The sequence below is a fragment of the Tamandua tetradactyla genome, chromosome 2 (assembly GCF_023851605.1).
Source record: "Tamandua tetradactyla isolate mTamTet1 chromosome 2, mTamTet1.pri, whole genome shotgun sequence".
Lineage (NCBI taxonomy): Eukaryota > Metazoa > Chordata > Mammalia > Pilosa > Myrmecophagidae > Tamandua > Tamandua tetradactyla.
In genome coordinates this window covers 28337968-28364386 of record NC_135328.1, presented here as the reverse complement: position 1 = coordinate 28364386, position 26419 = coordinate 28337968, and the positions used below count along the sequence as shown (strand labels likewise).

The 26419-nt window shown below is 45.1% G+C and overlaps 1 protein-coding gene across 10 annotated transcripts in view; it reads left to right on the top strand.

Annotated features, from left to right (window-relative positions):
* The window catches only part of PTPN3 (protein tyrosine phosphatase non-receptor type 3), a 183320-nt gene that overhangs the window by 123015 nt on the left and 33886 nt on the right, over nucleotides 1-26419 (top strand). For 7 of the 10 annotated variants that reach the window (XM_077141515.1, XM_077141486.1, XM_077141505.1 and 4 more), the window contains 7 exons: nucleotides 5152-5272; nucleotides 6428-6515; nucleotides 8528-8616; nucleotides 11628-11691; nucleotides 13182-13354; nucleotides 16406-16540; nucleotides 18765-18941. In XM_077141515.1, coding sequence (XP_076997630.1) covers nucleotides 5152-5272; nucleotides 6428-6515; nucleotides 8528-8616; nucleotides 11628-11691; nucleotides 13182-13354; nucleotides 16406-16540; nucleotides 18765-18941 — 847 coding nt within the window. Of the gene's footprint in view, nucleotides 1-5151; nucleotides 5273-5712; nucleotides 6158-6205; nucleotides 6333-6427; nucleotides 6516-8527; nucleotides 8617-11627; nucleotides 11692-13181; nucleotides 13355-16405; nucleotides 16541-18764; nucleotides 18942-26419 lie in introns of those variants that run through there. The other 3 variants (XM_077141542.1, XM_077141549.1, XM_077141493.1) reach the window with 3 other exon arrangements.

Sequence of the window (26419 nt, the reverse complement as noted above, 5' to 3'; positions counted from 1 at the left end):
TCCTACGGTGGGCCCAGAGGGGTACCACACAAGAGAGGGCAAGCAGGCTGCAAACCCACTCCCAGGCATAGCCCCCCAGAATTGAAAGCAGGGCTTGGACAGATATTGCTATACCAGTGCTCGTAACAGCATTATTCACAGGAGCCAAAAGGGGGAAATAACCCAAGTGTCAGAAGCAAATGAATGGGTAAGCAAAATGTGGTATCTCTGTACAATAAAATATCATTCAGCCATAAAAGGGAGTGAAGTTCTGGTATATGCCACAACATGGAGCAGGCTTGGAGACATCATGTTGAGTGAAATAAGCCTGACGCAATGGGGCAGATATTGTATCATCTCACTTATGTGAAGTACCTAAAATGTAAAAATTCTCGGAGACAGAAAGGAGGTTAAAAGTGACTGGGGATATAGGGGAAGAGGAATGGGGTATTAATGCTTAGTGGGTACAGAGGTTCTGTTTGGGGTGATGGAAAAATTTTAGGTAATGGATGCTGGTGATGATGGTACAACATTGTGAAGTTAACTACCACCACCGACTTGTATACTTGAAAATGGTTACAATGGGAGATGCTAATGCTGTTTACATGTTACTATAATAAAAAGACAGGAGTGGGGTATGTTGCTAACAGGGACTCCTGAGGTGAGCCTAAGTCTGCCCCCTCCCCTAGCAGCAAAGAACAGAAAGTAGAAGAAAGAGCCAGGTGGTAGGGATTCCTGCTTAGCTCCCCAGCTGCATGAAGCAGGAGGTGGAGGGGAGAGGACACCAAAGGTGACTGCAGGACTTCCGACATGGCAGTGACCCTGCCCACTAGTAAGACAAGGCCCATATTTGTCTTCAGTCTAAACTGCATCTCCTTATCCTTTAATGGAAACTCAGGAGACATTGGACAGTGGTGGGACTGCGTGAATTTGCAAATTACCCTCTCCCTACAGTACATCAGGAACAGCCCAGCCATGGAAACAGCATGGTCACCAGTCAACTTGTAATCTTACTGCTGTCTGGATCATAAATGCTGATCAGCTGAGGAGACAGCTTTCCCACATCTCAGCAAGTTTGACGTTCATAATTAGAGCTTCAGGTTTGAGAGGCGGGAATGCTAGAAGGGACCTCACTTTCCATGCAGCCAGACTCAATTTATCTTGGCTTCCTCCTTTGCCCCTTGCATGGACCCGTGCATATCATATCACCTCGCAAAATCTCAGTTTTCTCCTCTGTAAAATGGAGGTGACAATGGTGGCTGAAAACTCACAGTATGGTTATTTGGTTCAAATTAAATAATACATGTAAAGGGGATGTGTAATTTAAAAATCTCTACAGTTGGACCAGCCGTATTAGCTGAGCCTGCTAGAGCACACGTTGGGGCCTTATTACTTGGCCCTTGGCTCTTCTATCCACACCACCCCGAACCTCTCCAGGCTTCGCTTTCTTCATCCATTAAGTGGAACTACAGTATCTATCTCATCGGGTGGTGGTGAAGATGAAATATACATAAAGCTGTCTTAGGACAGTGCCTGGCTTAGAAACTTTCTGGGTTTTCATGTCTGCCCCGAAGAAGGCAGTCTTAAAAAAACAAAACAAAACTGTCAATTATAGGCAATAAACTCTATTTAGAGTCAACTTGAAGAACTGAATAAAAAGTCCCTATTCCTAGCTTCAGTAGCCAGGTTCCCTTCTGCAAAGGACGGATGGAACTGGGCTAAATTTAGAAAAGTAACATCTAAAACATGCAAAGTGGCTTCATTGGAAATACTAGCATGGCAGTCATGGTAATAAAATCGTGGGTTTTCATTGGAAATACATATTTAATCCATAAATGTTCTTGAGCCTCTACCACAGGCAGGTACTGCAGGAGCCTCTGGCTCACAGATGGCTAAAGCTGGGCTCTTCTCAAGAGCCTGATAGGGAGGCAAGAGCAGAACAAGTAAGGCTAGCAATGAGATTGTGCCAAGAGGACGCAATTCTGTCCTGCTTGGAGCGTTGTCCAGGAAAACCTCCAAGGGATGATGCCTCTTAAGAAGTAGCTGGAGCTGGGTGAATAAAGGGCTTTCGTAACAGAACACAGCTTGCTAGCCTGAGATGCCACATATGTGGACAACTGGGATATATTCTCTTTGCTACGAAACATGAAATACTAGCCAGAAGAATACACAGAAATGAAAAGACACCTCCCACGTAAGCACTAGTTTTCTTTCTGCTATGATTGCTATGATTAACTTTTGCATGTGTCATCTTCCCTGCCAAGAGGAAAACTGTAAGTCAGGGAGTTTGGGGCTTGTGGTGTAGTAGACAAGCTATGGGTTCTGAGTCAGAATCTCAGCTCCAAATTCCCAGCTGAGCAACAGTGGGAAAGTCTCTTCCCAGAGTCTCAATTCCAATATCTATTTATTGGGGATGAAAGTAATGCCTGGCCCTGCTTGATAATGAGCATCAAGTGGGATGATGTAATTGAGAGCAGTGTGGAAACCACACTGTGCTTTTGCTAAAGTTTGTGTGACTGTTTGATTTTGTTTCCCCCTAGTGGTGAGCGCAGGGCATTGCACAGAGTAGCAACTTGAAGTTCTTAAAGGGAAAACCACCCTACAGGGGGCAGGTTCACTGGTTGTATATTCAGTTCAAGACATTTGTCAGAGACTTGCTTACAGCGGTGACCTCACTGCTTATGTTTGCAGAATGGCATGGTGATTGGGACTGTTGACTAATATGACAGATGACCAATCAAGATCCAGAAAGCTCTCCAGGAGCCAATGAAAACAATGGAGTAAAATTTAACAGGACTCTGCCTTAAGGCTCAGGAAGTCCCTTGCAGCATTTGGTTGCCCTCTGGGGACATGACCGCTGCTATCAGCGAGTGACCAGCAGCAGCCGGCAGGCCCCTTGCAGGCAGGCAGACTGGTGACATGGCACTAGCAGGGCACATATCATCTGGGCTCTGGTCTTGACTTACTGAGAAATGGCTCCGTGGTAGCCATGCGTCCCATCTCCTCTCTGGACCCCAGTTTCTTCCCCTTTGAAAGGAGGAGTTTGGATTCGGTGATTCTAAGACTTTAATGAGCTTTCCTCCGTGGGGACCCGGAATCAGAGCATCTAAGTTACCTCCTGTAAGTGCACCATACACAAACTCACCTCGCCCCTTGGGCTCACGTCACACGGCCATATTTGGCTGGCCCTACCGGTCTATGGTTTAGCCCCAACCAACCTGCGTAGATCACAGGGCTTTCTGTCCTGCCAGGTGATGGGACTTCAGAAATATAGATCTGAACTATACAGTAGCCTCTGGGCAGGTCAGTTCTGAGCACCTACTGTGTGCCAGGCCTGGTCCTGGGCCCCGATCTGCTCCCTACCTTCAGTGACGCCTGTAAGGAGGAGACAGAGCCCTTCACTGCTGCTTGGATCGCAGAGACAGGTGAGGGCATACAAAGCCAGGTGGACATAGAGAAAGGCAGGACTCAGGCATCTGAACTTTCAACTTTTGCAGCACATTTCACCTAAGCTGCAACCTGGCTCGCCCCCTTCCCCTCTGGGATTGGCTGTGTGTTGTCCCTGCAGCTTTCACCATGCCTTGTCCTCCTAACAGAGAAGCAGTCATTGGATTTAGAAGTCCCCCTTCTTAAATCGGTACCCTGGAACAATCGTGAGAGTCCTTGGAAGCCTCCTGGCATTGAAGCTAGCTAGCTACCTAAAGAATTCATTTAAGATCTTTAGAAAGATCAAGGTTAATATTTTTAAGAAAAAGGTGAATTGAAGCCTTTTTGTTTTCCAATTGTTAAGAAAAGCAAATGGAATACTAGATTAATCACCCATCAAAGGTAGAGTTTCTCTTCCTTACCCTGTCTTTATACGGATGGAAAAACTAAGTCTTGGAGAAGGAAAGCAGACAAGCCACATCCTTGGCTTCTCACCTGGGGTCTTTTTTTCTCTGTCTCTTTGACAATCCAGGCTCCCAAGTAGTTTGAGTCCTTAAGGCTCACATACACCTGTTCAGGTGTGCACTGCACGATGCTCAGCAGAGCCCCTTACGTCTTAGACATCAGTGATTCACATCCATAGACTGCAGTGAAGGGTCTCAAGGGGAGGGCCACCGGCACTTGGCCTGGGAGTCTATCCATCAAGTCCCCGACCGCTTCCCCTTGGAGGTTCCCTGTGTGAGTCCCCCAACAGCCCCAGCATCTGTCTTATCTTCGGCCTCCCGTGAGAATAATCCTTTCTCCTGAAAACTTAGCCACCAGGCTTACCGGGCCCCTGACTCTTCAGCACCTCTGAGCACATCCTAGTCTGGTTCCCTTTCTTCCACACGTCCCCGAATCCCAGGCGGTGGGTCTGGAGGTAAACAGTGGTCAGGTGGGCACGGCCTCCCTCCTGCCCGCAGCCTTTTTGTAAAGCAGGTGGGTCCAGTGCTGTGATAGGCTTGGGCACCACAGGGAGAGCCTGCACAGTGGCTGGCACACGGGGGGAGTTTTTCTTTTAATCTGGGGATATGAGTGCAAGCTGCTGTGCTGACCACAGAGTGTGGATGAGGTCTGGGGTTGGAAGTAGGACCTCGTTTTTGAACACGGACACCTCCTTTCCTCCCTGTGTAGCCTCAAGAATTAGGTTGGGATGGGGGACATGACTCCCAGAGTTGAGCCTCGCCCTGGCACTGTAGGGTGGACAATGCCTTCTGGACTGAAAGGGGGAAAAGAAATGTAACAAAATAAGGTATCAGTGGCTGGGAGAGTTCAAGTGGAGTTGAGAAGCTATTCTGGAGGCTACTCTTATGCTAGCTTCAGCTAGATATTGCTAATTGCCACGGATTGCCAATCCCCAACTAACATCTTCCTGTTAACGCTAAAGAATACCTTGTGCATTGTGAGACTCCTCATAAGTTTCATGTACTAAGATTACTTTCCTGAAACCTATAACCTCCAGAGGGTTCCTAGGCCAGAAAAGTCCCGGAACCCAGAGAGGCCTCCCTCTCCGAGAACATCCGCTCGTTCCATCCCCCATCCCATATCGTCAACACCCCTTTTCAACATGAAAAAGTTAGAATGGGCAGAGCCGAAAGACCCCTATAGACAGGGAGAAGGAGCAGAGGGGACGAAGGAGGAACAGAGAAGATGGGATTTAACAAATGCTAAACTAATTGCGATTTCTCCTCCGTCCTGTCTCCCCAGCTCATTTCGGAGATTACGATTCCTCCACGCACCATTCCGGCTATCTTTCCGATAGTCAGTTTATTCCAGATCAGAGTGATGATTTCCTAACGAAGGTGGAATCGCTCCACGAGCAGCACAGGTGAGGGGGGCTTGGGGTGGCCTACTTCGGGAACTCAAGCTGGGTATTTTTAGACATCGCCTCACCTTTTGATTGATATGCCTTCTTCCTTTTGTTTACGAATCCTCTTTCAAGATGTCAGAGGTTTTTGAAGCTTTGAACTGTTAGGATGGCAGCTGTATTTGGCACAGCCAGCATTTCAGCAAAGTATAAAATCAACTAGGGTTTGGAGTTCATGGTTGCTGCGTTCCATTTCAGGATGTCATTGAAACTGGTTAGCTTCTAAAGGAAATGCTTATATTGAATATTGAAATCAGGTGGCACCACAAATGGACCCTGCCAGGCAAACCTTTCAGCAGTTCAGACAATTAGTAAAATAAGCTATTCTTTCAGGTATCATCTGATAGACAGATGGGTGGATATGACATGTGGACAGGCTGGGTGAGTCCCAAGCTCTCCTGGTTTCAGGGAGAGTTGAGGAAACTGCCTCCATTGCAGTTAGGTGGCATTAGTCCAGCAGCTGCCTCAGACTAAAAAATAAAAGTAAGCCTCGATGCCTGAAAAATATGCCTGATTCTGGCCTCCGCTGCTCTCTGCTTATCGTACTCAAAGCTTACTTCAGTCTGGGTCACATGAGGGCCCCCCCACTGAGAAGGCCAGCTCCCCGGGGACCACACGCCTCTTGGGAAGGCCATAAAGACAAAAGCCAAGGAGCCAGTGTACCGTCTACAAAGGCTCTGCCAAACCGCCTTCCCAGAATCCCTCCCCCTCAGAGAGAGGCCAACATCCTAAAATAGTACCAGGCCGGTGACATCTGGAAGTTTGTGTCCACTGCCAAAAAGAAGAGATAAGGGCAGACAGAACTAATGGAGCAACTTGGAATCAGGGGGGCAGGAATTCTGAAAGGTGACAGTTTTCTATGACTATTGAGAGCCCACTAAGTGGGAAGTATTATTTAATAAAGAAGCTGGAGGTTGAGGTCAAATTCAGTGGACAGAAAGAAAAACCTGGTTTAATAGAATTTAAGGCTAGATTGTTTTTAAAACTAACGACAGAAGGCATTTAATAACTGTGTAAAGAGGTTATTATATTTCCTAGACTTGTATCATTTAAAGAAGTTGGAGTTTAACTTCCTCTGTTTGCTGAGTGAACTCTGTGTTTTCTCTCCTGTCTTAGTGGTCTAAAACAATCTGAGGCGGAATCCTGCTACATCAACATAGCACGAACCCTTGACTTCTATGGAGTGGAACTGCACAGTGGTAGGGTATGTATTGGTTCAAAATTATTTTTTAATTTTAATGTCTGAAAGTTTGAAACCTTACTTTGATTAGGGTATGTATTGGTTCAAAATTATTTTTTAATTTTAATGTCTGAAAGTTTGAAACCTTACTTTGATGAAACACAGAAGATCCTTTCTAGAGATTCGGAAGGTTGATGAAGTAATCTTGAGTTTTGCTGATTATTTATCTTATTGCTTTTTTTCCTCTGTACCTTTGTATTTGAATGCTTTTTTCTTTTTGGAGGGTCAGAAGGACTAAAAACAAGTGTGTGTGTTTAAGACTTCCATATTATGGTTGAAGAGGCAAAAATATATATATATGTGTATGAATCCATTTTCTGAGTGTGTAAGTCCAGTTTAGTGAAGGAGGGAGCTGGGATACACTAAGCTATGCTGCATTCATTAAAGCCCCCTAAATCACAATAGCTTGATACCACAGAGTTTATTTCTCAGCCCTTCGAAGTCCAGGCGTGTCTCCAGGGCAGCCCTCCTGCATGCCAGACTCAGTAGTCTAGGCCATTTCCATCTCCAGCTGACCGTCTTTACCTGTGGCCTCCAGGCTTGTGGCAAGGGAAGGGGAAGCTGGAGGGTTGTGCTTCAGCTCTTAAATGCTTCAGCCCAGAAGAGTCACCCATCCCTACCGACCACCACACGTGGGCCAGAACGAGTCATGTGGCCCTCCCTGCCTTCTCCACGCAAGTGGGTCTGGGAGAGGTGGGATTGGGCATGGAAATTTACAGAGCAGTAACTGTCCGTGCAAAGACCTCGGAACTGGGAGATTGGGCATCTGGGTTGCTGCCCCACCCAGACCATTCACTTGTTTCTTCATTATGCACTCAGTGTCATGCCATTTGCTAATGTGTCCTTCTGTCCCCTTGCTTCGTATTTCCTTATATTTTTATCACAGATTCGTGTTTCAATGCAACCCTGCTCTTTGTCATGCAAATTTGATTTTGCTTAAAGCAGTGCGATTTCAGTTGGCCTCCCAATAATAAATATTCTCAGGACTTTCCACTTTTCTTTGGCTGGTTTCTGTAACTCCCCATGTTCATTTCTCTGTTTGCAAATGATTTGTCCCACCATCTCTTGAGGGGCAAAGGGACATGAATGTTTGTTACACACCCACCACCCACCAACCCTATTCTAGACGCTCCACATGCCAAGCCCTGTATTAGGTGCTTTCCTTCTCTACTTTCAGCCTGATAAAAACCCTCTGAGAGTATTATTGTACAAAGAGAAAAGTGGAGACTGAGAAACTCCAAGATAACACAGCTAGTTAAGTGGCAGGCCTTCACCCTCAAGTGACTCAAGCTTACCCCTTCCTCGTAATTGAAATTTCTAATTGGGTAAATAGGAATGTAAGTAACGCAAGGGTAGGAACTGTTTTATTTTAAATTTTTATTCACTTATACCCACCTTGTTCCCAGAAGGATTTAAAGCAACGTGGAGTCACTGTATCTTTCTTCAGTATCTTCAGTGTCTGTGGCAATATCTATCACAGAGGCTCTTAGTAAACATGGAATAGGTTGAATGTACATGAACTATTTATTTCTAAATTGGATTTGCGGTCAGCAGTTCTACATATCTAAATTTTCACCATTGTGTCATAATGGCTAAATGGGACTATAGATTTGTATAGTGTGTTGGAGCAGAGCTTTATGATTTTAATATGATGATCTAATACTAATTGTGAAAAATTTAAAATTGAATCTTCATTTAAGTGACTGTGTAGAATGAATGGGCTTCTCCGGTAAGGTCTTTCAAGCAGTGAAATCCAGTTGCTGTCAGGCAGTGTGTGTTCACTTTAAGAGAATTTGATGCTGAATACTTGGATGTTAAGTATCTGTTAAGTGAGGATTTTTGCCTGTTTTCAGTCATGCTTTCCCCTTTGAAGCTTATACATTTTGCTATTTATAAAAGCGTGGGCACTGTAAAGTTACCTCTGGGCAAAAGCATGACTGTAAAGCTCTGTGAATCTGAGATCTTCCTCTTTACAGGATCTGCACAATTTAGATCTAATGATTGGAATCGCTTCCGCAGGCATTGCTGTGTACCGAAAATATATTTGCACAAGTTTCTATCCTTGGTAAGTACAAACCAGTTCTAATTATTTTCTGAATCATGCTTTAAAAATATGCTGAACGAAAGTAATGTTCTGATTTAAAACTTGTATTTCTAAAGAAGTGGGTAGAGAGTTTCCCTGAGTGTTTATCTCTGACCTCTGAATTCAATCCAGATTCAGGACTTGGGAAACTTACAGAGCTTGATTTTCGTCGGCATCCCCTCTCCAGCCGCCCTGTAGTTCGGGGGACCTTTGGGAAACACGGTGGGTAAAGTGACCCAAGGCAGTTGTATGAGTCAGTTGTCTAGGGAATCAGAACCGACAGGAGATCTGTCATTTACATGTGTACATGTATTATGAAAATGTTGTGAGATTTTTTTAATAGGAATTGGCTGATGCAACTGTGGGGAACGAATGGGCATGTCCAAATTCTGTATGGAAGGTTTTAGAGAAACCTCCAGGAGAAGCTGAAGTAGAGATGCAAATTCTTCCCTCTGACTGCTGAGATCATCGCGTCTCCTTTTAAGGCCTTCAGCTGATTGGATGAGACTCTTCTCATTGTTGAGTCTCCTCAGTTGATCTCGATGACCATAGGTGTAATCAACCTGCTGATGATTTAAATCCATGCCATACCCTCACAGTAACCGTCAGGCCAGAGCTTGCTTGACCAAACAACTGGGGACCATCACCTGGCTAAACTGACACATGAACTTAAGCAATACAGCAGCTCTTAGAATTGAGGATTCCTTTCTGGGCAGTGCACCAGCTGGAATTCAGAGAAGAGCTGAGCAGGAGCTGTATTTTCAGTTCCATTCCTCACTTATGAATTGAACTTTTACCAACTGTCTGGCTCTTTTCTAAACACTAAGAGGATCCAAAAGACACATGTAGCAGGGTGCTTGCCTTGTAGACTTACGGACCTGGTGGGGAGAGAAAACATCTGTATGCCAGCAGTGTACAATGCAACCGTCAGGTGCTACTTTTTAAGTTGAACTGTTTGTTAAAGAGAAGTCTGATTTTGACAATATCATCTTTATACGCATGGTATGTTCAGAATGGGAGTGCGGTCCATTTGCGGGGTGGGTTGAGAGTGTGGGCACTGCAAGCAATAGGAGACAGAAACAGAAGCACAGATATGTAAAAGAACATGGAGTTTTAGCAAAGCAGGGTCTGCAAGGAAGGGGTTACGGAAAGGGATGAGAGGAGATTTGCCGCCAGGTCATATGCATTGCAGGGTCTTATCCTTGAGTCTCAGTCTGCTCCCTGAACTTGGCGATGTAGAACTTCATCAACTGGGATACAAAGATATTCATCACAGCATTATTTTATAACAGCAAGAAAGAAAACCATAAACAAGTTAAAGTAAATAAAATTATAGAATCTTCATAGTAATAATATTTGTTGAGTACTTACTCTGTCCAAATCACTTTAATTTGATTTTACTTTCCATTTATGTTTGTATATTTATGCTTTTATTATATATTTATCCTATTTATTTACTTTATTTGATATTCTCATTTTAACGTGAGAGCGATGTTGTTGTTATCCCTGTTTTCACAGAGGAGGAAACTGAGGCACAAAGAAGTTAAGTAAGGTCTGGCCCAGGCTCACACAGTAACTGCTGTGGTTGAAATTCAGACCCAGCTAGTCTGGCTCCAAAGCTTGTCCTTTAGTTCCACTGTTTAAAATTATATCTGTGGAAAAATGTTTAATGGGACACACCCTTGCTTGACATGGATTATTATATTGAGTTTACAATGTATTTATTTCCCAAAAACAAGAACAAAAAAATTCTCTTTCCGGTAAAATCAGCCCTTTCTTTCCCCTCTATTAAAAGACCCATCATAAAAACCCCAGCTTGGCTCACGTCAGTGCCCCCAGGTTTGGGGTGTAGCTGGGGCAGTTCTCTGGTCTGCTCAGACCAAGGTCAGGGTGAGCCAGGGGTTAGGGGTGCAGTGGGCACAGGCCTCATTTCCCTTCACCAGGCCTTCCCGGATGTCAGGGGTGTCCCCAGTACCAGAGGCCTAAGGCCGCCTGGACCCAGCTCTGTCTCCTCCTAAGGCCCCGCAGCCTGAGGTCTAGACTCTCATTTGGAACACTGTGTTCCCATGGGGCCACTTTATAGATAGACATATGATGAGAAGAAGCAGGTTTGTAAATAGAAACTTGCAGCAGCGCCTGCAGGGACTCTGCCTCCCTCCTGCCTGGGTCCCCCACACAGACCTGCCCAGTCACCTCGCCTTGCAAAATCAAGCCGCTTCTATGGAGGCCTGCCCCCACCCCTGGTGCAGGACCCACAGATGGGAGGGGGCCAGGCGGTGGCCCCAGGGTGATAAGTGCAGGCAGCACTAGGAAGGGCCCTGAGCCCGCGGAGGTGAGCCCTAAACAGGGCCTGAGGAGTGACTGGGCCTCGGCCCAAGGGAGTGAATTCTGGACGGAAGGAGTTGCGTGTGGGCAGGTCCTGAGACGAGAGAACCCAGCACAGGGAAGGCCGGGGTTGGGCTGGGTGCAGGGAAGGTAGGTCTTAATAGGGGGTCTGATATATAAAAAATGCTCAGCTAATGGTGGTGGTTACTTTCTTATGATGCAAATGATAAACTTCTTGGCACATAGCTGTTAAAAGGAATGGAGCTGGGATGTGGCTCTGGGTCTGCCCAGCTGTTCTGTCTGTCCTTCCCGCTGCCCCACACAGCTCTCAGCTGTCTTCCCAGGTCCACTCCAGTTCACACAGAGCTCCGGTGTCACAAAAGACGCTTAAGGCAAAGAGAACGCGTGGCCCATATTTCTTGCAGTTTAAAAGCTGCATCATAATCCAACTGGCCCTTATATATATATATATATATATATATATATAAGGTACTGAGCTTCATTTAGCTATTTAGTATCTGGTCAAGGCAATGGGCCCGCCATCCTTTCTACCCAGAGGTAAACTAAGGAAGCTGAGAGTCCCCAGTCATCATGGGTAGAGGACACACACAGAGACCGCAGCTGTGGCCTGGCCAGTCACTGATGCGTTTGCTTGTGTTTTGTTTCAGGGTGAACATTCTAAAAATTTCTTTCAAAAGGAAGAAGTTCTTTATACATCAACGACAAAAACAGGTGAGTTATCCACACTTGCTTTGTTTCTAGTATTTTGTATCAGCTCAGCTCTTAGTCCCTCAGGGTTGAGCGCAATTGGCCTTACTACGTGCAGCAGGGAGGGGAGAGCATGGCCTGGTGAACAGAGAATGGATTTTGCAATCTGGAGGATCTAGAAGTTCTCTAGATAATTCACTCTGCTTATCTGATCGGAGGATTAATGTAGTTTGGAGTCAGAGATGGTGGATTCAGGTCCCAGCTTTTCTGCTTACTACCTGGACAAGTTACCTGACCTCACCTAGACCAAGTTATCTGGTTTCCAAAAATGCAGTGATGCTCAATTATCAAGGAATCGTGAGGATTTTAATTTTATGTATTAAACAGCTTTGGTCAAAGCATTTGGCAGAGTCTGCCACCAAGTAGCAGCAGATGTCAGCAAGGTCACTGCTTTCCCTGGAAGGGTTTGAAATGCACTGTGGCCTCGTGTGTGTATCATAAGAGGAGTCCCTTGCTCGTTTGGGGGTATCTACTGGATAGAGAAGTGGGTGTTCAAGGCGAGGAAAGGGAGGCTCCCACAGTCAGCAAGTGAGGGAGTTGGCATTTGAGCCTGGATTGTGATGACTCCGAGATGCTGCTGTGTCCCCTATAGACCACACGTCGTCTTATGGTACATGTTTTTCACTTACGGCCTTTCGCAGTGTCCATTTCCAGTTTTTTCAAGGAAAATGTCTACTTAAAACTCGACATGGAAATGAACTCTTAGAAATGAGCACATGACAGCTCAGAGCAAACTAGAATTAGAATATGGTCCTCTGACCCCTCATTGTAAGATTCGAGGTGGCAGGAGAATGTGTAACAAGACAATTTCCCATGAAAGTAGAAAATCAGAGCTCACATGTAATGAAGGTGAAGCCAATCATTAACATGGTTATCGGACATGAGTGCTGAATTTATGTGCTTTGAGGAAGGCAAATAGAGAAATCCAAAATTCCTATCATCTGATGGGAGAGAGATCTGTTCAAGAAGAAAGACTTTTCCTGAGCAAATATTGGAATGTATTAAATGCACTAGGCCCTGATCTGATTATTCTAGACATATCTAACTTAGAAAAGTAAGCAAGTGAGGTGACTAAAAGCATGGGCTCTGTTGCTGAGAAGCAACACTATGTCCCTTGTGTTTTAACTGACTTCTCCATTTTCCTCATCTGCAAAGTGTAGCCAGGGCAGGAGGGGCTGTTCTGGATTATCTTCTCCAGCATAATAAAAGTGTGCAGGAAGCACCGCAGGTAATAAAGAATAGACACTGGTGATCTTTATTATCACACTCATAACAAATCCTGGCTAACAAATCCTGCCTTTGAATCTTCCTAAAGAGCTGGTTTGTGGCCCAAGGTATTTTGAAGCCAGTTTTCTGCTTTCTGTCAGTCACATCTTACCTGGTCACCACCGACACGGGCGTAAATGCTTGTTAAGACTTGACAGGTGAAACCTGTGCTGTATTTTTCCTCCCAGACTGAATCCAGGGAACACATTGTGGCCTTCAACATGTTAAATTACCGATCTTGCAAAAACTTGTGGAAATCCTGTGTCGAGCATCACACCTTCTTCCAGGCCAAGAAGCTACTACCTCAGGAAAAGAGTGTTCTGGCCCAGTACTGGACTCTGGGCACCAGGAACCCCAAAAAGTGAGTACACTTTAGGGACGTGAGCACTAGCAAGAGGCGTAACCGTGATGTCCCGTGCTCCGCTGGCTAGTGGACACCCCAGAGCCCAGGGGCCCCAGCTTTGGATCCAGACCTTGAAGCCGTGATTGAAAGTCTCTGCTGGGGTCAGCCCCGTCCTCAGGTACGTCTCATTTTCCCCGCATTTGTGTCTGCCTCCCTAAGTCTGCTGTGGTCAGAGTTCCCGGGCAGCCAGAACTGCAGCTGCCCCTGCACATGTCACAGCAAAGGAAGCACATGGTGATGACTCAGAGGGTCATCCGTGGAGCAGGGGGGGTATTGGACGTGCCCGGCCGGGCGCCACTAAGCCAGCTCTGCCGACATGCGTTTCCCAGGACATTCATTCCCCTAAGAGGCTCCGTAAAAAGGAATGAATGAGTGAACGGAAAGATTTCCATTCAAATGACTTTTGCATATATTGCCTATAATTATTACAGAATAATAATAGTAATAATTATAACTGACACTCAATGAGTGCTTGCTTTGTGCTGGACACACACTTCATTATAGTTCATTCTTAGCACAATTCTATAGATAGGTAATGCCATCTACAAGGATGATATTCAAAATAGTTAACGGCTGACAGAGTCAAGGGAATTAGTATATTCCTTTTAAAGTTTTAAATTTCTATTAAAGTTGATTCTCTAAATAAACTAACCATACAGTTTACATTTTTTGTTTCTTTTATTTATTATAAGACTGCTTTCTAAATGATATAAGCCATAGCAGAAATTGTTTATCAAATTAGTCTTATTTCTAAATCACTTATTATTTTAGGAATTTTTTTCTAGGTTCCTTTTTTGTTTGGGTGGCTGTGACTGTTAAAAACTAAATAATGTCCCCATCCAACCCATCATTTGACATGTGGAACCACATCAGTCTGTTCCAATAAATTTCCTATTAAATTGATCATCACTAGGTAACACAGTTTCAATATGTAGTAAATTTATTATCAGTGATATTTCTAGCACTGAGTGCTCTCTCAGCTTCTGATGCACCAAGAACAAATATATTTTGAGGTTTTTAGCTCTTGAATACTGCCAAGCATTTTACACATTCTAAAGCTCGCTAATAGAACATGTCATGAAAATAACTTATTAGAATGTAGCATTTCCTTGGGTTGGACCTAACCCCTCAGGCCACACGAGAAGTGGCATAGTGAGGCGAGTAAAAGCATGGACTCTGTTGCTGAGCAGCCTGGGTTCAAATCGCACTTATGTCCCTTGTGTTTTAATTGACGTCTCCATTTTCCTCATCTGCAAAGTGCAGCCAGGGCAGGAGGGGCTGTTCTGGGTTATCTTCTGCAGCATGATCAACTCCCCAAATTTTAGAGGCTTCAAACCACAACCATTCTTTTATACCTTGAGATTGTGTGAGTCAGGAACTTAGGATGAACTTGGCCCGGTGGTTCTGCTTCATTGGCATTGGCCAGACTTTCTTGCTGGTGTTCAGCAGGGGGCTGGGCTGGGTTGGAGGGTCCAGCTCAGATTCTCTTATATACCTGGTGCCTTGATGGGACCGTGAGAAGGTTGCCCTCACCGGGGCCCCTCACCCTCTCTCCATGTATTCTCGGGGTCCCTCCATGCGGACTCTCCAGTGGGGTAGTCAGATTTCTTACATAGAGGCCCAGAGCTCCAAGAGACTAAGGCAGAAGCAGCTGGGCCTCTTAAAAGCTAATCCTGGAATTGGCACAGCAGCTCTGTAGGTCAAAGCAATCAGAGAGCCGGGATTCAAGAGTCAAAGGATTTGCAGCTGTCTTTAATCTACCGCAGCGGGTCACTTGAGATGTAGAGGATGGTTTGAGGCACAAGGCGATGGCTCTTTACCAGCCGGCTTCAGCGTACCAACAAATTTCCCCCCTCGTTTATCTCCATTTTACAGATGAAGAAACTGAGGCTTAAAGTGGTTACATGCCCCAACTGCTGGAGATACATATGCATGTTTGTATATTAGACCCTCTGAGAGGCTCCGCACAAAAGACGTCTATTGAGTATTTTTCAATCTTATAGGATAATGGAGCACTTTTTCATGAAGTATCCATTAATCGCCTGTGATGCATACTTTGGGAAATTACTGCATCAAACCTTTGAATCTGCTGACTTGCCCCCCTTGTTCTGATCCTGTGCTTTCAATCAGTAATAATTTGGTCTCTGATCTAAAGCAGAGATTCTCCTAGCTGTGCTCCCAGGAGCTTTGGGATCAGGGTGATAACAGTTATTTCTTTTTGTAAGCTAGTACATTTTGTAAACTAGCACATTGATATTTTGGGAATGTTTTGTGTGTTTGGGGTTTTGTTTGTTTAATTTCTTATTCTGTTTTGGTTTGGTTGGCTGGTTGTTTTAGATCTCAAGGAAAGGTGTGGAATGTTTTAATAAGACATTAAAGCATAATTTTTAGTTTACAAATTCCAGAATTGAAAGAGTTACCCCGAATTGACTTCAAACTCCATTCTCTCATAATTCATTCACCAAGGATTCTAGGTAGCTGACAGCTAAATTCTCTAGATATAAATAACATTGAAAATATCACCACCAGAGTAGCACATTCAAAGAATGTGGCCTGAACCTCTCTTTCCAAAGCATATTCTCAGGTGTTCTCCCTAAGAGTTTCCATTGAGTCACAGTGACAGCTTCTGCCAGCTGCAATGGCATAGAGCAGCTGGAAGGCTGGTTAATGTTTTTTATGCAAGCAGTGTGAGTAAAATAAGAATTCGTTGAAGTTACTTGATGTATTTCTATATTATTCTCAAAGTCCTTCTAATCTGGTAAGGTTTGGTTATGCTCTTGAAGCAGCTTTGTTAGCTTGCAGTCATAAGGACAAGAAAGCATTTTCATGAGAAGAAATTATACAAGGAAAAGCCAGAATGGAAAGGGATTGCTTTTGGCCAGTATCCATCTACTTCTTTTAACCTTGGTTGGTGTCATCAAAGCTATTGATGAAGAAGCCCATGTAGACTCTGTTTCATATGTGCTGTGATTTCTGTCTTGATGAACATGTTGGCCTCTGGCTTTTCAGGTCTATAAATAACCAGTATTGCAGGAAGGTGATTGGCGGAATGGTCTGGAACCCAGCCATGCGCAGATCTTTGTCAGTGGAACATTTAGAAACCAAGAGTCTACCTTCTCGGTCCCCTCCTATTACTCCCAACTGGTATGTCCTCCTCTTTTTGTACTACCCACCAATAAATCTTTATCTCCTTTAAAAATAAAACCTCAATTTAATGAATTCCTAAATACAGACCTTCTATAATCTGAGTTTATATGTGCATCTTGGACCACTGTGAAAGTAACTGTTTTCATGAAGTGTGCAAGTCTAGCTACACATTTTCCATAGGGTATAATGCTGTGGTGTTCTTTTTGTTTAAAAAAAGAAGTTATCCAGTCTAAATAAATCTGGGAGCTATAGCATATGTACATGCCCTTCTTGGAATTGCAGTGCACATTAGCATATCAAAGGTTCTGAGAAATCCTGTGATGAAGTTCATTTCACTATACTTCATGTTTCCTATCAACATCAAACAAAATAAACTTTGGAAAAAGCTAATAAGGGCACAGGACATAATTGACTTAAGGATGTGTGACCCTCAGCAGCTGAAGTGAATGCACTCAGTTGGGGAAGGAGCCTGCCACCTTTTAAGAAGAGGGACCCAGCCAAAAGGAAGGAAGTGGCAGCTGGACAAAGTGGGAAGGGCACTGTCACTGAAAGTCTCAGATACAGATTTTGGCTCATCTGTTAACTAACAAGTCTCTCTGGTCTTGGTTTTCCCATCTGTAAAAGGGGTATAAAAACCATGTCAAATGAAGTAATAAGGTGCTTTGTGAACTTACAAAAAAAAAGGTCAGATGGAATTATGATGATCATTATTTTATTATACTGTTCCCCATTTATACATTTATAATTTACACATACAGTTATAATGTTCCCCAAAGACATCAGGCCATTTTCACAAAGGCTTCCAGAAAGTCCAGATGTCAGCAGGAAGAGAAATCAAGCAGGGACGCATTGCCCCCAGCTCCACGCTGGAGCAAGAGTATGGCTTTCCGTTCACTACACTAAAGACGGGGCTGAGCCTGTAGATTCCTGAGCAAAGACCCACTGTGACTGGGTAAGGACCCTCCCCTGGAAACCAAATGCTCACGGCAGGGATGATGCCGGTATTTAGTGTTAAAAATGAGATGACCAAATAGATTTGTCTCTTGGTTTCCGAGATCTAGACATCTCATCCTAAAGTGATGAATGTATGCTGTAAAGTAACAGCTGGATTTGTCTGCAAGTTGCTTATGCAGCGACGTCAGAGCACAGGCCCAGGACAGCGGCGGGGAAAGCAGCAGGTTAGATGTGGTCATCCTCTGGCCTGCAGCTCCTACTGCTATTTAAAGATCCCGTCCCGAGGTTGTCATGAGAGCCTTTCTGCTTCCACTTTAGACCCAGCATTTTTTTTCTTAACGTTTTTTAATTGTTAAATATAACATATGCAAAGAAAAGAAAGAAAAAGCAATGATTTTCAAAGTACACTTCAACAGGTGGGTACAGAACAGTAGACCCAGCATTTTTGATCATCCTAAGGGTTGCAAATAACAGGGGCCTTGCAGTCCCCAGGAGAATGGCTAACAAAGAAAGGGAAGACAGGAAACCTGCGAGGGAAAATAGAATTTAGAAATCTCGGCAACCTCAGCTCACCCCCCCGAGGAGCTAACACCCAGGTGCCTTGCCACGTGCCCTGAGAATATCCCCTCATCTTATCAGTGCTCAGGATTAGGTGGGTTCTAGCTGACGCCTAGGGAGGCGGTGTGGCCTGCCCAGGGTCACATGGCTACTGCTGCCATTGGTGGAAGTGGACCGGGCACCTGGGCCCACCCAACACCTGTTTGTGGGGTCACGTGAAAGAGCCAGCATTTCCTCTTGGGGCAGGTGAGATGCACGTGAAGGGATGTAGTTGAAATAAAGTGTGGGTTTTGGCAAGAAATGAACTTTGGCACCCAGATCCTTTATTTACACTGTTTGAATAAATCAGAAAAACTGTCTGATCAGCAGTCCATTTGGCGTCATTTATGTCTTAAGAACTTGAATCCTGCTGAAAGAGTACCTCACCCTAAATCAACACTCACTGATTCCCCAAAGGGTGTAGCCAGTCTCTAGAGCTGAGGCGGCTGTTCTGGGGGCCTCAACCACTTGGCCAAGAGTGCTGGGCATCTGTGGCCCCTTAGGGATTCCTACTGGTGCACTAATGGGTTAACTGGCTGGCTCTTGATTTCTAACTGCAACATCCAAGACATCCTTGGAAAGGTCAGGGCCCAGAGATCACTGATATCTTTTAAAATGTTTAAGGGGAATTCGCTTTCGACCATTTACACTCCACCTTTCCCCGACCCAGGCGCAGTCCTCGGCTCCGGCACGAAATCCGAAAGCCACGGCACTCTTCTGCAGACAACCTGGCCAACGAAATGACGTACATCACAGAAACCGAGGACGTGTTCTATACGTACAAGGGCTCCCTGTCCCCAAAAGACAGCGATTCCGAGATGTCTCAGAACCAAAGCCCACATGGAGAGTAAGGAACTCGTGTTATTTTCTTTCTTGGCATCTGCGTGCGTGTTTGGGCTGTTGAATTTGCAGAGCCCCAGGTCTTTTGAGAGGAGTGAAGGGATCCTGCAGCCAGCACCCAGGTTAGCTATCTGCCTGGATACAGACAGAAGTCAGACTTGTCACTGTCCCCCCGCCCGCAGCCTGCCTGTGTGGCTAGTGTCGACAGCTCGGGCCTCTTTTTATCTACAACAAAGACCTTGTTCTCTACAAGTACCTGTTAGCTGTCTTGAATTGCCTCCACTGCAGCTCATGAGCTAAGCCCCTTTAAATCATTCCATATTTGAGAGGCTCTAGGGCCATGCTAGCTATATTATTTCTCTAGATTTAAAGCTTTGCTGCTGCATGGTTTCAGATCACTGGAAATATGCTTACTGATCGCTCTCCAGGCAAAGCCTTCTGGGAAGCATAGCATGCCCTTAGGTTTTTCATTTTGCTTTTGCTTTTAATTGATGGTTAGTATAAAAAGGAAAAAAACTTGTGTAGAACATCTCTGATTTCTTTTGTTTAATTTTTAGCAAAGATAGTTTACACTATATTCTTTAAGGTCCTTATTGTACTTTAACATGGCAAATTCCCCTCATATCTCAAGATCTGGAGGAGAAAAGCCTCTCCAACAAACTGACTTGAGTGCTTTTATTATTCAATAAGATATATATATTAGTTCCCTTCTTTATCTTGATTACCAGAGAGCTCAGAGTTTTGTATCATACTCAATTGTATTAGTTCCCTTAACCTAAGTTTCTGATTCAGTCCTTCCTTCCTTGCCCTTATTATATGAGTCTTACTTGTTAGGTAAGCCATCTTAAATCATTTTTGGATGTATATAAGACACAGCTCATAAATAATAATATCTTATTTTAAGACAAAATATTACAGAAAAGGATAAAACTGTTAGGAAGTCAGTCATAGGCATTGATACATATTCTAAGTCCATTCTCACCCCAAAATATAGAAACATAATACCTCCCCTAATAGCAAAGATTAGCAAGAAGGCCTTGAGTTAATCTGTAAATTTTTACCACTCCAGCTATTAGGCTTAAAGCATCAAATGCATCCCGATTGCCCCGGGCACCCACAGGTGAATTGCAAAGCTCACTTCCTACTTCTGGGGGGGTGGCCACCTCTCCTTTATCCCTGACCACAGCAAACGTGGTCTCCACCTTGTTGTGTTCTTAGCACCTCTGGTTAAATAACCCCGCTGCTCATTATTTCCTCAAGACCTCTTCAGCTTAGATGAAATGAGTTTCGTTGAAATGAGTGCTATCTCCTGCTCCTGCTTGCAGGCTGCTGCCCAGTTGAGGTGAGAGTAGAGGAATGGGAATTCCCTCTGGTGACACTGAGGCTTTGCACACCACAAGCCAGTCTAGAAATACGAGGCAGGGACTAGAGCTGGTCTCAGTCTGCAGTGGGGTTCTGTCCCTTTGGCAAAAGGCAAAAAGGGAGCTGAGGAGCAGGGAGAGCCACACCTCCCTGTATCAGCCTTTCCTCCCAGGGTTTGCAGTTACACTCTGGAATTGGAGAGCATCTAGGCCTTCACCCACTAGTCACTATATGATAGCCAGTAGCTGTGTGTGGATGTTCCAACTGAGAAAAAAAATTCAGTTCCTCCAGTCTCTCTGGCTTCATTTCAGATGCCCAGTGGCCACATGTGCCTGTGGCTGCCCTATTGGACAGCTCAAAACTGAAGCATTTCCCTCATTGCAGAAAGTTCTGCTGGACAGCACTTCTCTAGAGGAAAACCTTTCTCCTACCACCCATTTAAAGTGTAGAGAACTCCTACAATGTCTACAGGTGTAAAGGGCATTTCCCAAACAGAAATCAAGTGTAAGAGGATTTGGGATTGTCTTTGTTTTCTAGGGCTGCCCTAACAAAGTACCACAAGCCGGTGGCTTAAAACCACAGGAATGTGTTCTCCAGTCTGGGAGGGGCTGGGAGTTGGCATTCAAGGTGAGGGGGGCCATGCTCCCCTGAAGGCTCTAGGGGACAAACCTTCCTTGCCTCTTCCAGCTTCTGCTGGTTGCCGGTAATCCTTGGCCTCCCTTGGGTGGCAGCAAACTCGTTTCTCCCTCTGTCTTCACACAGCGTTCTTTCTGTCTGTGTGCCTGCCTGTGGGTGTCCAAATTTCCCTCTTCGTAGAAGGACACCAGAAATACTGGGTCAGGCCCACCTGACTGCGGTGTGACCTCATCTTAACTAATCATGTCTGCAAGGCTGTTCCCATTTCAGGTTTCATTCACGGGTTCCAGAGGTTAGCACTTGAATGTGTCTTTTGGGAGAACACAATTCAACCCCAAAGGGGAAACCCTCTGCTTGCTTGCTGTGTGAGCATTTACCACCCCTAATCTTGCTGCTTACCCCCTCCCAGGGGCAAGGGGTGGTGGATGGGTGGCTGCTCAGTGACCTTAGCACCCAGTGTCCTCTGATGCCTCATCATGTGTTCAGTGCCAGGTGGAGGAGAAATGAACTCTTTCCAGTGGTGCACGGACGTTTTCAAGGGCTGCGTTCATTCCTGAGGCCAGCAGCACCCCCAGAGACCTTTTGCTGGTCACTGAGGAGAACACACAGTGAATTAGACAGTCTTGGCCTTCAGGGAGTCTCCAGGCCAACTTTGCAAATAGCTCCATAGCAGCGTTTGTGGTTGCACTTTGGGTCTCTCTTGCTTTGGAGAAAGGAGAGAAGGATTAGGGACCCAACTGACCCAGAGTTCTGAGAAGCCCAATTATGTCCCCTACCCTAGACCTTTCTGCTGTGGTTTGCAGTCACATCATGGAAGTGTGCAACCTCTAGACCTTCACGCTCTAAAATAGGAGCTTCTTTCTAGGCACACCTGGCTATTTAAATCTAAAGTAATTAAAATTAAATAAAATTCAAAATTCCTTTCCTCAGCCCCTGTTTGATTTGAATAATTTCTGACCTTGCTTACCCTCCTGCAATGCCCTTTGACTCTCTCTGAAACTTCTCTGTGAGATCCGATAAAGTGTGTCACTCCGGGACCCTTCTTGTTTTGCAGCTAAAGGTTTAAAGTAGCAAATAAAGGTGATTCAAAGGCAGCTTTCCTGCCATGGTTTTATCAGATGCACTGCCGTAGACATCTCACAACCTGAAGTTAGGAGGAGCATGCACTTATGGGGTACTGTTGGAAAATGGGAACCCCCTGGTTCCATAGGGGACCCCATTCTGCCAGCACAGAAGCTGGCCAAGGCAAGAAGTAACAGTTAGTCTATACTTGATGGGGGATTTAAAAAAAAGTGTTACATGCTTCAGTAAGTATTTGCAAAATGTTTAAGAAACATTTGACATTTAATGTAGCAGATTTGTGTTAAGAAGCAAAAAGAAGTATTTTGTCAGAGAAATCAGATGAATAACATCAGAGACAGCAAGGAGGGTTCTGTATCCATTTTAAAAAGAAGAAGAAAGAGCGGTTAGCCGTTGGCTGTACACCCAAAGTGGCTCAGTGCCTGCTTTCAGAATATTATTGTAGCAGATGAGTCACTCGCCTGTTTCCTTCATATTTATAGCAGCATGGCAAAGTTTATGATTATAGTTATGAATCCTTGGCAGTTTGCTTTGTGCCAAAAGGAGGCTGTGCTCTTTTGTCGCTCCCAAGGTTTTCTCAGCCTTCACGAACTCTTTTCCTTCCTTCAGAGCAGAGACCGGATTCTGCAGAGAAATCAGTTGCCTTCACTGCAAGACAGCCCTGCCAACCCCACCCAGGAAAGAAAAGGGAGGTGTTCCCTAAAGAAAAGCTGACTCGCAGAGCAGAGACGAGAGAAAACACATTTTAGGGCAGAGTAGGGTTGTATTGGGGAGAGGTGTTTTGTTGGTGTTATTTGATCACAGTTGTCTTCACAGGTCACCAGAATGAGATGTACCTCCCAGGAAGTGGGGCTTGCTGTCATCACGCCTCCTTGGCCTTTGATTTGTTTGCCTTTTCACTTTGAATCTGCCTCATTTCACGGGATTCGGAACAGCTGTTACTTTTTTTTTTTTTAGTTTAAAATTTACAAACACTTTTGTACCCCCCAAACAACAGCTCCCTTCCTTTTCCCCATTCCTCAACCCCCTCGTAACCTTGAATCTACTCTGTCTATAGATCTGTTGTAAGTGAAATCATATAATATTTGCCCTCATGTGCCTGGCTGATTCCACTCAGCATCATGTTTTCAAGGTTCATCCACGTTGCAGCATGTCTCAGATCTTCTTTCCTTCTTACAGCCAAGTAATCTTCCATTGTACGGATATACCACATCTTGTTTCTCCATTCATCTATTGACAGCTTTCTGCTTCCACCTTTTGGCCATTGTGAATAATGCTGCTGTGAGCATGGACATACAACTCTACACATGAGTCCCTGTTTTCAGTTTCTTTGGGTTTGTACCTAGAAGTAGAATTGCTAGGCCATGTGGTAATTCTCTGTTTTGAGGAACCACCAAACTGTTGTTCACAGCGGCTAAACCATTTTACATTCCTGCCACTATATACAAGGGTTTCAGTTTCTCTGTATCTTCGCCGATACCTTTTTTCCCATTCTTTTAAACAACAGCCATCCTTGTGGGTATAAAAGTGGTATCTCATGGTTTTGATTTCATCTCCTAATGGGTAACAATGTTAAGCATCTTTTCATGTGTCATTGGCCATTAGTATAGCCTCTTTGGAAAAATGTCTAAGTCCTTTACACGTTTTAAAATTGGGCTGTTTGTCTTTTGTTGCCAAGTTGTAGGAGTTTTTCAATATATTCTGGATAGTAAACCCTCATCAGATATATAACTTGCACCTGTTTTCTCCCAACAGCTGTCATGTTTTATGTCAAAGCTTCTGTACCTTGGAAGGGGCCTTGGGGATACCCCTCCCTCCTTTAGCTGCATCGGCCACGTGGGAATTCCCTTGGCCCTCTCCTCTGGTCCTCTAGGACCTGAGACCCCCTCCAGTGGCAGGAGGCTCACTTGTAGTATGGCAGCCTGCTCCGTTGTTGGTGGCCCAGATGTCCAATATCCTTCCCAAACTCTGCTGAAAATCTCCTTGACACTGACCCAGCCTCATGGCTGTCCATCGGCCCCTGCTTTGGCCTTCTGGAACAGTACAAACACCACATTTCTAATTCTGCATGATCGCCCATCAGCTGTTCTTTCAATGAAATGATTCCAGTTTCTCCAACCGTTCTCTACCTTTCACCCTCTATGTCACTGTTCTCTGGGTACACACCAGTCTTTATTCAAGGAGGGCACCCACTGCTGGTTGTGGTGAGAGGATCTGTACCACATCTGGGCAGCTCCCTCAGAAGACAGCAGCCAAGGGCGGGATTTCATTAGGAGTTTTTGCGTTCCATTTCCCTGAAACTTGCCTCTCTTTCCACTTGGTGCTGGCCCACTTGCACAGGGATATTTCACAGATACCTTCAACCCAGCCAGGCTCCCCACACATCCATCTTTTCAATCCCTCCCAATTTACACCTGTTGGAAACTTCAGACCCCTGTGACTCCCCTTTTTCTTTCACTTTCCTTAGCTCATTCATCACCTTGTTCATTCTGTCTCCTAAGCATCTCTTGTTTTTGACCTTTCCACCATCCCCACCACGCTGTCCTGGTTAACCACCATCATCTCTTGCTTGGACCATTTCAGTAGCATCCCGACTGCCCTCCTGTTCTTGGCCTTTTTTCCTTCCAAACCATGCTTCACAAGGATAACCAGTTTATCTTTCTGAATTGGAGATCACCCAAGCATGTAACTGACCCCCTTGCTTAAACAAAACCTTTTCTGTGCTTTTTCAGTCTCATACCTCTGCATATGTTGCTGCTGTTTTGTTTTGTTTTATTTTTTAATAATTATTAGTGTTGTTTTGCCCAACACTAATTCCTTCTCCCTCCTCCTTGACTGCCTAATCAGGCTCCTGTTAATTCATCTTTCAAATCAAGCTCAAATGCCACCTCCTCAGTGAAGCCTCTCCTGGACTCTGCAAGTATCCCAGACATCTGAGCTTCTCCACTACAGCATGATCATAGTATTATTATTTGATTACTTTTATATCTTCTCCTTCACTAGACAGTAAGCTCTTTGAGGGCAAGGATAGTGCCTCATTTACCTCTCCTTCTCCAGGGCCTAACATGTAGTAGATGTTCAACCACTATTTATGGCTGGGAGGGTGGGTGATGGGTGGGCAGACGGATGGATGGATGGGTGAAGTAGTAGGGGGCCCTCAGAATAAAATACAAAGCAAGCTCCCAAGTTTTCAAAATGGGGTGCTCCTTCTAGCAGTTCTTTATCAGGTTCTCATAGTCTAACATCACTGAATACCTATTTGCACTCCAAGAGCTCAGATTTATTTTGACAAGTTTGGGTCACTGCAAAGGGCTCTGTGGTAGGTGCCGCTACAAAGCACACATGGATGAGACTTTCTCATTGGAGAATTCAAGAATGAATCATCAAGTTGCTTTCTTGCCATTGAGATGTCTTGTACCAGAGCAGCAGCAGCCTAGAGGACAGATTTATGATCTGTTATTTCATTGGTGAAGAAACTCAGGGCTCAGAAAGCAGCGTATCTGAAGCCTATGACTTCAGCAACCTCTTCCTTGAGTTATACTTTGGTCTTGGGTCCTCGGCATTCACCACAGACTGAGATGAGACAGTATCACTTGGAGAATGTCTCCTTATCATACCAACCCATACTTGGGCACAGTTTTCTTTTTGTTCCTTGATGGCTCTTGGGTAAGGATCCATAGGAAAATTTTCTCCGGGGATTTCAGAAGAAACTTCCGTTCTGGGTAAACTGGTGTACTTCCTTTCAGCCCCTCGCCGCACACCCCCTGGGAGCTTGTTGGAAAAGCAGAATCTCAGGTCCCACCCAGGACCTGCTGAATGAGACGCTGCAGTTAGACCAGAGCCCGGGATGATTCATGTGTTTTTTCAGAAGCTCTTGTCTTGCAGATCCGGAGAAATTCTCTGGAAGTTTAACGCGCTTTCTCTTTTCCTCTGAGCTTCTGGGTCGCTGAGTAAATCTGGAGCTTTCCTAGAGAAACTCAGCTGACGCCAGGTGCCTGGCTAGTGTGTTTGTTTCATCCTTGGCTCGGCATTCTGAGTACGTGCTCACCGCAGTCCTAGCCCTGCCCAAGTGCGGTGGGAGAGGAATGGGGAGATGCCGGCTCTCTCGCCGGCCCTGGGAAGCTCATCGACTCGCTGGAGGAACGTGGCACTGAGGAGCCGCCCTGCCCATCACCCGCTCTAGCGGTGCCCTCCTCCCCGTGTCCAGCTAGGGCTGGGGACATGGTGGGGCCTGGCAGGCTCAGGGGGATGGGGGTGAGGGGCAGTTCTTTGTCATTGTCCTGGGTTTGGGGAGAGAGAGTGATACACAAAACATCATGCTGGAGTCTCCTGCGGGCACAGTCCTGCACTTTTTAAAATTTCCCTAATATTGTCTCTCTTTGGAGAAACAAGTTCTATCCTGTCTTC